Raw genomic sequence first — 11,432 nt, forward strand, 5'->3', positions numbered from 1 at the left:
TTCGACTAGTGTTGGCACAATCGGGGTTCAGAAGATTCGAAGCTTGAATCCCTTGACGGATTTTAAAGGGTTGGTTCCCATTTGATGGAATCGGATCGAATTTAAAATGAATTTTTTTTTTAATTTTAGAGACTTTGAAATGAAATGAATGATTCGCTTGGGATTTTAATAAGATTAGATTTATTTGGGACTTGATTTGATTCGATTCTAATTTGATTTGACTCACTCGGGGTCCACACTATAGCGCGACGTCCCGTCACGAAACGCGACGTCGCCTGACAGGCGGCTGAACTCCATACTCGGGGTCCACACTACAGCGCGACGTCGCCTGACAGGAGCTGATCTCCATATAAAAAAAACCTTGCGTGATGTCGCGCGAATCGCGCTATGTTTTTTTTGCATGGAGTACAGCGCCTGTCAGGCGACGTCGCGTTACGCGACGGTGCAGTCTAGAAAGCGTGATACAAAGATACTGTTGCACAAATCGCCTAGTGTAGAAACAGCGAAAAACGCGACGTCGCGCTTGCTCTTGTCAAATGCCAATTCGATACCCAAACAAACCGACAGCTGTACAAAATGTAAACAAACCTAAACACAAACGCGAACAAAACGAGTAATTGAGGGTATGTATTCAGTTCCAGTTCGGTAGTGCATCAGAGCGGATGCTAGCAGTGCACAAGTTTTCCTGAAGTGGTTAGCTGAAAAGTAGGGTTAGCTAAGGGCACGACCGCGTGGTCACGCCGATCTGGAGCTCAGCTCAGACAAATCGTAGCTGCCGCACATCTCGTGCTGTTTGAGTCAATCAAGCGGACCACGAGGTTTTTGTGTCCTGACAACGGAAGGAATTATCCCTCTCGTGGACGGCGGGTGGACATATGGCTTTTATAGCCGGTCCTAAAGGACGAGCCCCTTTATAGGAGTTCGGACAGAGTCGGTACGGCTCTGATTACGAGTAAGGGAACAAACGTTCGACTTAGCGTAGGAGGATATACCCCGACTCGCATAACGAAAGAAGAAGAAGAAGAAGAAGGGTATGTATTACAATTGGGAGGACGGAAACGATACAAACTGTCAGATTTCTCGGCGCGGTCCCATACAAAAGGTAAACAACACCTTTGAAAAAAGCGCAAAAATGGCTTACTTACTTACTTATGTGGCGCTACAACTGCTGAGCGGTCTTGGCCTGACGAAGCTCCATCCGAAACCGCTCACGGTCGCTCGCCACGTTGGTCCAATTCCGTATCCCGGCTTTATTGGCGGCTTCGTCTACGCCATCCTTCCACATCAATTTAGGCCTACCACGCCTCCTCTGTCCTTGGGGACAGCCTAAGAGGACTTTACGGGCTGGGTCGTCCGGTGCCATTCTAATGACATGACCAGCCCACCGGAGCCTGGCGAGTCTAATTCGCTGTACGACAGTGAGGTCACCGTACAGCTCGTAGAGCTCGTCATTATATCAGCTCCTCCATTGTCCCTCCTCACATACGGGGCCAAAAATCCTCCTGAGCATCTTCCTCTCGAACACGGCTAAGAGGGTTTCGTCAGATTTGGACAGAGTCCATGTCTCGGAGGCGTATGTGAGCACTGGTACTATGTATGTCCGGTATAGTCCCAGCTTCGACTGTCTTGACAGGTATCGTGAGTGGAAGAGATTTCTCAGACTGTAATATGACCGGTTGGCTGCCAGCACCCTAGCGCGAATTTCATCTTCAATGTTGTTGTCGGTGCTGACCTTTGACCCAAGATAGGTGAAATTTTGGACGACTTCAAAAGTGCGTTCACCTACTTGTACGTCCCGCGTAGGCTTTCGGCAATTGTTGGCAGGGCCGCTGATGGTGCCACCATCATCTTGGTTTTTCCCTCGTTTATCTGCAGTCCGAGGTTATTCGCCGCTTGTTCGTTCCTTTGGTATGCTTCTGCTACATAGGAGAGTCTTCTACCAATAATATCAATGTCATCAGCGTATGCCAGGATCTGGATTGACTTATAGAAGATGGTCCCCGAAGTTTCCACCTCCGAGTCTCGGATGGCCCTCTCTAGCGCTAGGTTGAAGAGTATGCAGGCAAGGCCATCCCCTTGGCGCAGTCCCTTGGTGGTAGCAAAGGAACTTGAGAGTTTTCCATCCACCTTCACCTGACAAGTGACGTTGGTCATGGTCATTCTTACAAGTCTGATTAATTTAGCCGGGATTCCAAATGAGCTCATGGCTTGATACAGTTTTACCCTGGCTATGCTATCATATGCGGCTTTAAAGTCAATGAAGAGATGGAAAGTGTTTTGTTGGTACTCTGCCATCTTCTCCAAGGCTTGCCGCATGGTGAAGATCTGATCAGTGGTTGATCTCCCTCTTCGGAATCCCCTCTGATAGTTTCCTACTATCTCTTCAGCGTATGGGTCAAGTCGTTCTTGAAGAACGAGGGAAAATATTTTGTAGGCAGTATTCAACACCGTAATACCCCTGTAGTTACTGCAGTCTAACTTATCTCCCTTTTTGTATATGGGGTAAATGATACCAAGATTCCAATCACAAGGCATCGATTCGCTATCCCATTTCTCAGATATCAGTCGATGAATTCCGTTCTCTAGATTTGCGCCTCCGTTTTTGATCAGTTCGGCTGTTATTCCGTCCGTGCCAGGCGACTTATTGTTCTTGAGGCGACGGATAGCCTTTCGTGTTTCTTCAATGCTAGGTGGCTGAAGCATCTGCTGGTGAAGCCTCCAGCTGCTCGTTAAACTGATCATTTAGTAATTCATCGAAGTACTGAGCCCACCGCGAGAGGACCTCTGGCTGGTTGCTGACCAGATCTCCATCCTTGCTGCGACAGCAGGTCACCTTCGGAGTAAAGGTGCTTCGGTGGCTTGCTATCGCTTGGTAAAACTGTCTTGTGGGTCCGTAACGCACTCTGGTTTCCTCGAGTTTTCGCATTTTAGCGTCCTCACACAGTTGCTTTTTCCGCTTGAAAACTCGTTTCTCTTCACGTCTGAACCGGTGATATTCTTCTGCGCATGCCCGTGTTCTTTGTATCTGCTGCATTGCTCGGTATGCGCAGTTTTTGCGTTCATTCACAATTCTACCCTCCTCGTCGCACCAGCCAGATCTGGTGTTGCCACGACGTTCTCCTAAAATGTTTTTTGGCACAGTTCGTGATCGTTGTTTTTAGAGCATCCCATCTAACGCTCGTATCTGTTTCTCCTTGTTGCAGTAGTAGAGACTCATCTATGGCTCCCTGGTAGGAGAGTTGGACTCGACTGTCCTTAAGAGAGTCCGTGTTGTATCGTGTCTGCGTGTTGTTTCTACCCACATTGGCTCGTGGGCAGGCGATCCTGCATCTTATCATTAAGCCAACCAGGTAATGATCAGAATCGATGTTGGCCCCTCTATAAGTTCTGACGTTTAACAGACTCGATTGTGGCGGTGATTTATCAACACGTGGTCGATCTGGTTGGAAGTGGCTCCATCCGGGGATACCCACGTGATTTTATGGATGTCCCGTCGCGCAAACTTGGTACTTCCGATGACCAGATTGCTCGCTGCTGCGAACTGGACCAATCTACTACCGTTTTCATTACTGTGCTCGTGTAGACTGTGGGTTCCGATGTACTGGCGGTACATCGACTCCCTACCGACTTTTGCATTGAAGTCCCCCAGGATGATTTTGAGGTCATACCTGGGGCAACTTTCATAGAGTTTCGCGAGGCGGCCGTAAAACAGGTCCTTCTCCTCTTCATCTTTGTCTTCGGTAGGGGCATGAACGTTAATGAGGCTTATATTATAAAATTTGCCTCGCATGCGCAGGTAGCATAGCCTATCGTTTATAGCCTTGAAATCAATGACTGCGGACTTCGCGCGTTGACCTACGGCGAAGCCCGTGCCGAGCATGTGGTGGCGGTCGTGGCAGCTATAGTAGATGTCGTAGCTACTGCCACGCCTATTCTGCACACCACTACCTAGCCAGCGTATCTCTTGTAGTGCGACGAGGTCCATGTTTAGCTTGGCTAGTTCTTCGTCCAATTGTTTCAAGGCTCCGGTTCTATACATTGTGCGTACGTTCCATGAGCCCATTTTAATCGTTGTCCGGGGGCGTTGCATAGGTCCGTTACCGTTGAATCCGTTCCGTATATTCGTTCGTCTTTCTGTAGTCGGAGGTACTGAGGCCAGGTGACTGGCCCTGCGACCCAGTGGCAGCTTTGGTTGCGCCTGGTTGCCCCCCAGGCGTTCAAGCAGCCCGGCAACCCGGACTGCTCACCCCCCTTCTACCTTAGCCAAGCAACCCCATCCTCCCAAGGGGGTGGGATTGGACCCGTTTACCCAAGCTCGAATAAGCGGGGCTACATTAAACGGTCTGTATGGCTTGGATATATCAGAATAGGAGTTGGGTAGGAGAGCCTATGTAGCCTTCAGGAGGCGTCGGATCCTACCCCATTTACAGACCGCAAAAATGGCTAGCCGCGTCGTTTCATTTCCGCGCATCGTCTCGACACCCAGGTGGCGTCGTTTTGGATCGTCGAGACGGCCAGCCATTTTTTTCGCTTTTTTCAAAGTGTTGTTTACCTTTTGTATGAGTCAGCGTCGAGAAGAGTGGCGTTTCCGTCCTCAAATATTCTCCACAAAACATCGGATTTTTCGTTGTACTACTTATTTCTACTCTTCACAAATGCAAATGTTGTCTGTTTTAGTTAGTTTTCTTAGTGAATTTCAAATGTAGAAGCGCCAAACTCACTCAGGTTGCATAAAATACATAGCTTAACAAATATCCATATCGCGGGGGTCCGCGACAGCCGAGCGGTAGCGCCTGTTAGAAAATCGGCCCATGAGCGCCGGGCTCACCACCTCGACGGCGTGGGTTCGAATCCCAACCGAGACCGGACCCTCCCCTGTACGAGAGGACTGACTATCCACGTACAACAGGGAAACAAGTCTCGTAAGCCCTTAACGGGCAGGCCTGACCAAGAGGTCGTTACGCCAAGAAGAAGAAGAAGAAACAAATATCATACATTACTTCGTCAAAACTCAACAAATTGTTTGGGCTGCGCTGTAGTCTGGAGCTCGTGCTACATTTTCCGTAATTAGACTACTTGATGTAAAGTTTTGTTGAAAAAAGAATGTCATAATTTCCCTCAATAAAAGTGGTACGCTGTGCGTTTGTACAGTTTTGTTTCAGTTCGTGCGGATTCATTGCTAAAAACTTTTTGTTTATATAAAAAGTAATATGGGCTGGCCCCGGTTTTCGTCACCAAACGGGACTTTGATAGCGACGAAAACAGAGGCTAGCGGACTACAGTTCTTACGTTTATAATACCTACTTAAGACTTGACTGATACAAAACAAACGTTGGATGTGTACATTATTCTCGCCTGAATTTTTAGTGGTTGATATGAAGGTGTTCTTGAAACTATAACAAAGTTTGTGTATTTAATCATCAAATCAATGGCCATCAAATCAATGGAATCAACCAAATACCCGGATTACGAATTAACTAGTGTTCCATACATCTAGGGATGGTTTCATTTATTCTTCCTCCTCCTTTTTTTCTAAATTGTGAATTGAAACATTATTCCCCAAATTCGAAACAACGCGTTGGGTCTGTTTGTGAAAAGTGAGAATTTTGGTTCGGGAGGAAGTGTTATCCCCGATCAAGATACCCACTCTCATAAAAGAATGGGTAGTGTGGGATTCCTACCCACTAAGAAAGTTCCTGGGACATGAATATTGTTGATAGGGAATCGAGAGCACCGATCAGCTGATCGACGCGAAGCAGATTTTCGGTCGGCGCACGTTGACCTAATTAACCTAAAGTACTAAAAGTGAGAGAAAGAGTAGTCAGAAGTGCAGTCTTTCTCGGTGTTGCGGGGAGAAAGGCTTTCTTTTGAACTGTGCCACCGCCGAGAAAGGAGTACATAAATTTTAATTCTATTATACTATAGTAAAGATGTTCAAGGTTTAAGTACGGAATAAATAGTTAAAAGTTTTAGTAACTTCAAGAGGACCTAATTTTTTAACTGGGCCAATGATTCATACCTGATGTACATTTACGATTGCATCATTTTGCTTCGAGTGAGAGCTGCAATTGCATGGAGGACACCTTATCTTTAAACAGATGGTTTCATTGTTTGTGGAGCGTCAAACATAAAAATAGGAGTAATAAACTTTCCTCATACCATTCCATGTGTGTATAGACGGATGGATAAACACGTTTGACCTTCATGACGGTCGTTCGACGAACGCTTTATCCTTGTTTTATTAAACTCTAGAAAGGCAGCTGATACATCAATCGACGGGTTATTTGGAAATGCTTTTATTTAAAAAAATAAAAAATTCTAATACAGGAATGCACTGTTATTTCTGCCAATAATGCGTTTGTGGAAAACAAGAAGCAGTGTAAAAACACTTTCTAATTTTATTCGTTATTTTATTTTGTAGTAATTTACTAAGTTCATACAAAAAAGTTAAGATTAACGCCAGGAAGACTACTGCATGCCACCACCGGGTTCGTATCAGAGATGGGACTCAATACATCCGCCTGTATATTCAACGTCGTCGGGAACGAATTGCACATCAGCTTGGACAGTTTTATCTTTCGAATTTCTGCCAACTGGGCGGCAGTGAAGCTTCCGTCCTGACCTCCAAGCTCGAAGAAATATCGATCACCAGTACGTGCTGCGAGAACCTGTTCCTGGAATAGGCAGGAAAACGTGGGGCCTAGCAACGATCCGGGCAGGGGATCCTCAAATGCACCACCCACGAACACGTCGAGATCGTCAACGGTCCCGTATAGCGATTGGAGCCGCGCGATCGTTTTGATGCACGGTGCCTTCTGCGTTGCATTGTACGCTTCCCACGTGGCTAACCGACCCAAACCGCAACGTAGCCGGTAGTCGTTATATCGCGCAAAACCGAAATCACGCATCTGTTGTATGTTCAGGGCAACCAAATCCTGTCCTACGCTGGCAGTTCCGCGGTACATGAAGTTTTTCAATTCAATGCTGAAGCTTGTGTCCACTAGTGCAGCCTGCTGTTTTATTAATCCTGCAAAGAACCATTCAAATGTCGTTTCGAGGGAACCTAGGTTGCCGGCCAAGTCGCTTAATCGCGCCGACTGTACGGTATCGTTCATGTAGAAGCTGCCAAAGAAAATAAAAATAGATTGTGTTAGGAAGTAAGTAAATAGTATCCTGTGTTGCCACAAACTTGCGTAAGCTAACTTACTTTATACCGCCAGTCACAGACGATTGCATAAATGCTTGCACCACACTAAACTCGGCTAGTGCAGAAGGATTTCTGAAGGAACTGTAATCGGACGAGAAACCGGTACCTTCGATTATTAAACCTTTGCTAAGCATGTTCTCCCGGCCCAAAACACGTGGCAGGTATTCGTAGTAGACAATGTACTGGTACTGGGCTATATTGATACGCCTTGCCTCTTGAAAAATAGTTTCGTCACTCCAAGTAGGATTGTTCACTTTCAGCTGGTTGGCTAGACGATTGTGTTCCCGAAGAAACAGCAAGTGTACGGTTGCGGACATTGGGGTCTGATAGCTACGCCTGTCCGCAACCAGATAGCAAACATCGGCCCACGTGCATCCGGCCGGATCGATTACAGGCCATTCGACTCCATTGCGCCGCACTGCCTTTAATCGGCCTCCCGAGAGCGTGCGCAAACTGTTACTCTGTTCCAAACTCGTACCATATACGAAAGATAGATCGATAAAGCTGCTCGCTTCGTTGATCTGCTGTAACGCCTGGCCTGGTTGACCAGGGGCTGTAGATGCCCGTACATAATTGAGACACGTTATGTTAAACCAGCCATAGATGGGATCATCCGTGGGAACGTTTACCGGAAAGCATCGACTAGGGGGATCAGGTACTAACTGTCCAGCGGCACAGCACGACACCACATCGTTCAATCCAGCTGGTTGGCTTAGATCGCTACCGATCGCATTAAGGAAGAAAATGTTCAACAATGTGTTCGATGGATCCGGGGTTTCGTCTAACGAGAACACAGTAAAGGAGATGGTCCTGGCACTGACGTATTCACTTCCGTTTGACAATAATGCCGGGCGAGAGATACCGTCTACATAATTTGGTGGTAGCAGCCTACCATAAGGCTGGCCAGCACTACCCCAGAATGGGTTGTTGGCGCTGGCACAACTGGAATCTATTGTACGATATTTCGACCGTGCACAGCCACCACCAGACGGGGTTGTTCCTCCTGATCCGCTCGATGTCGTCGCAGTGGGCGTGGCAGAAGTCGAGCCGGCAGACGATCTTGTAGTGGAGCCAGAAGGTGCTGTAGTGGAGGCCGGTCTTGTAGTGGAGCCAGAAGGTGCTGTGGTAGAGCCAGAAGGTGCTGTAGTAGAGGCAGGTCTTGTAGTGGAGCCAGAAGGTGCTGTGGTGGAGGCAGGTCTTGTAGTGGATCCAGGAGGTGCTGTAGAGGAAGCAGGTCTTATAGTGGTGCCTGAAGATTTTGTAGTGGAAGCAGGACTCATAGTAGTGCCTGAAGATTGGGTAGTGGAAGCAAGTCTCGTACTTGTTAAAGGTGCCGAAGTAGTGGAGGCAGGTTTTGCAGTTGTTACAGCAGGCCCTGATGTGGATGATGCCTTTGTAGTAGACGGCGGTGATAAAGTGGTATTTGTACCATAGGCATTACAAGTTGTTATCACTATTAATAAAGTAAAACTGAATAGCTGTAGATGAAAAAAAAATTAGAATAAAATCTGTCGTTAGCCAACCTATAAGTGATACTTACGAATAACCTTAGTCGTGGCATTTTTAAGCCCGATGTGTAGACCTCTTAAGGTTAACTGATACTGTACAGATTTTCACAAAACGTCTGGATTAAATACAATGTTGATTACGGGGTTTCTCCTTACTAACACAGTTTAAAAATTTGCACGGCGTGTTGCTGCTTTGTTTTTATACTCCTTCTTTCAAGAACAGAGCTATAGCGGAGGGTCTTCAGCGATGCCACAGGCGCCAGTGTCCTTGGCCATTCGGATTGTATGGAATGGCGATGTTTAAACAGTTGATTTGGTTTTGCGTAACATGTTTTGCGGTTTTCCAGACTGATTTCTGTTTTTAGAAATGTTATTCACCGGATCCAATGCCAAAAATATGTGTGATATTATTGCCAAAATTATCAAAAATGCGACATCATTTACATTTACATTTCCTATGTTCAAACTAAGCTTAGTGGAATATGAAAAGTGTTCCTACCAAAACGCTATTACTGTGAATAGCATTTTACGAAAGAGGCCTTGAGGCTTCTCGTAGCGCCCACTTTAAGCGTCCATTGCAGTCTTTGGTACATTTCCCATCTAAATAATGTTTAAGTTTTAAATATTGGCCTACTCGAAGTCCTAGGACTGATCAGCTGATCCTTTGCACTGATTTTTAAATAACTCCGCGCGGGAAAGGTTCGTTGCGTCGTGTTGTATGCAAAATTGATGTTAAAAGCCAAGGTTTTACAGCGGCACAGTTATCAATTGGAGAAAAGTGGTGGAGTATTTTCACCGGGTACCATCAATGTTACAGCAACAGTGATGGGGAAACTGAATCTCTACTGGGGTTCGAATCTTTCGATTCAAATCCATTTTCACATCCGGATCTTCGAATCCGAATCCCAATCCGTCACATGATGCGTGCTTACGTAGTAACAATTGGACAATCAATGGTTGATTCAAAGGCTAAATCGATTCTGTGAATGGTCCCCAGCACCATCAGGATCGCTATCGCTATCCGCTCCCAGGGGGAACTGTTTTATTTCAGTTCCGATGGAACTATCCAAAAAAAAAAAAAAAAATTCCAAAAACTACGCGGGTAGGTGGTTGAACGGGTAATGCCCTTATTAGAGCCCCGCTACACGCAATGTTGATTTGATTGTTTAATTGTAAAAAAACAGCACAGAGGTATTGTGAACACCAAAATCTTATCAGCAACCACTGTACATCATCACAAACAACTATTTTCCATCCACCGGGATTCTATACCAGGTGCGCAAATCTATTTTTCACTCACCGACCGATAAACAGATTTTCGCTTACTTTGACAGTTGACTGACTAACTGACAGCATTTTACCGCTAACTCACAGCATTTTTCCGTTTGCAAAGCTTGCTTTGCGCTTCGTGTAGACCAAGCATTACATCTGCATCGGCTTACGAACAGGAACGTCTACACGAAGCGAAAAAAAGTGACAGACAAAATGGCATTTTTGCCTTTGTTTTCAGAGTTTTGCGCCTCGTGTAAACTAAGCATATAAGTTTACGTCAAAACCTTTGCGGTTCGTGTAGCCGCGTTTTGCGGTATCAATTCTGTCGGCAGTCAATGCAAGCGCAAAGTTCCTGACAGTCTATGCACGCGTCATTCTCTGCTGTTTTGGTTTTTGATATTCCAAACTCAAACTCAAAAATCTTCCTTCAAAGCAAACAAGATCTTATTTCAATTCACACAAAAAGTAAAAGATGGATAATCTGTTGATGAGTAAAGTGTGGCTAACTACCCTATCGCGGGTCATCGAGTTGAGTACCCAAAACATGCAACAACCCAACCGTTTGCTGGACAATACTGTAGCAGAGCAAGCAAATGAAACTATAATTAACTTTCTACGCATGAAGAAGGAAGATTTTGATGTTCTTAATTTACATAAAAAGTGATAGTATAAAATATTTAAAACTTTATCATTTTATCATTAAACTTTTTGAAACTTTTGGATAAAATCAGTTGATGGGCCGGACTTTGCCGACCCTTGATCTATAGTGAATTTATAATTGATATTCTAGCTATAAAATGACAAAATATTACTGTAGCTGCAAAATAAACACGTAAATTTATCACCATATGTTCGTTTATTTTGTTTTTGAGATTTGTTATGTTTACATTTACTTCTTTTTCATCTTCTTTTTCCGGCGCATTTGAGTTTGCGGTTAGCCGCCAAAAACTTTGCAGGTGCAGTTTTTAGCTCACGGAGCTGAAAAGTTTCTGACGTAAACTTTTCGGCTGTTCCCCTCTTTGCGCCGCAAAGTTTTTGAGTTTGCGGCTCGTGTAGCGTGGCTCTAACGGTTAACGATTTTCCGCCGCCGGGGAATCAAGTCCCAAACAAATCAAATTTGATTCGAATCCCAATCGAATCAAATCTTCAGATCCGTCAGATGGGATTCGAATCTTTAGAATCCGTCTAGGGATCGAATCTTCGAATCTTCCGAATCCCGATTCTGCCAACACTAGAAAGTTCCAACCTGGCATTCATTTCTTGTTTTCAAGTGGAAAAAGTTACTAATTTTCTCTCCACGGTGAAATTGTGCCGTTCAATTTCGTTGGAAAACGGGACACCGGGCTTCCTGGTTCCGTCCCACGTCCGTTGTGCAATAGTGGAAGTGTTATTTGTGTGCCTAGTACTCTGTTTTTGATAGAACTACTGTTGTGACCGTCAGCATA

At 45.4% G+C, this 11,432-nt stretch overlaps 2 protein-coding genes across 2 annotated transcripts; both read right to left on the reverse strand.

Annotated features, from left to right (window-relative positions):
- Positions 1-3,394: 3,394 nt before the first annotated feature.
- LOC131268153 (craniofacial development protein 2-like) lies at positions 3,395-4,039 on the reverse strand. The gene has a single exon (XM_058270797.1). The coding sequence runs from the start codon at positions 4,037-4,039 to the stop codon at positions 3,395-3,397; it is 645 nt and encodes a 214-aa protein (XP_058126780.1).
- Positions 4,040-6,434: 2,395 nt separating this feature from the next.
- On the reverse strand, positions 6,435-8,487 carry LOC131268169 (peroxidase-like). Its single transcript, XM_058270798.1, has 2 exons — positions 7,208-8,487; positions 6,435-7,122 (listed from the first exon to the last, which is right to left on the reverse strand). The coding sequence occupies exons 1-2, from the start codon at positions 8,485-8,487 to the stop codon at positions 6,435-6,437; spliced, it is 1,968 nt and encodes a 655-aa protein (XP_058126781.1).
- Between the last annotated feature and the right edge of the window lie 2,945 nt (positions 8,488-11,432).

This window comes from Anopheles coustani, chromosome 3 (genome assembly GCF_943734705.1).
Source record: "Anopheles coustani chromosome 3, idAnoCousDA_361_x.2, whole genome shotgun sequence".
Taxonomy (NCBI): Eukaryota; Metazoa; Arthropoda; class Insecta; order Diptera; family Culicidae; genus Anopheles; species Anopheles coustani.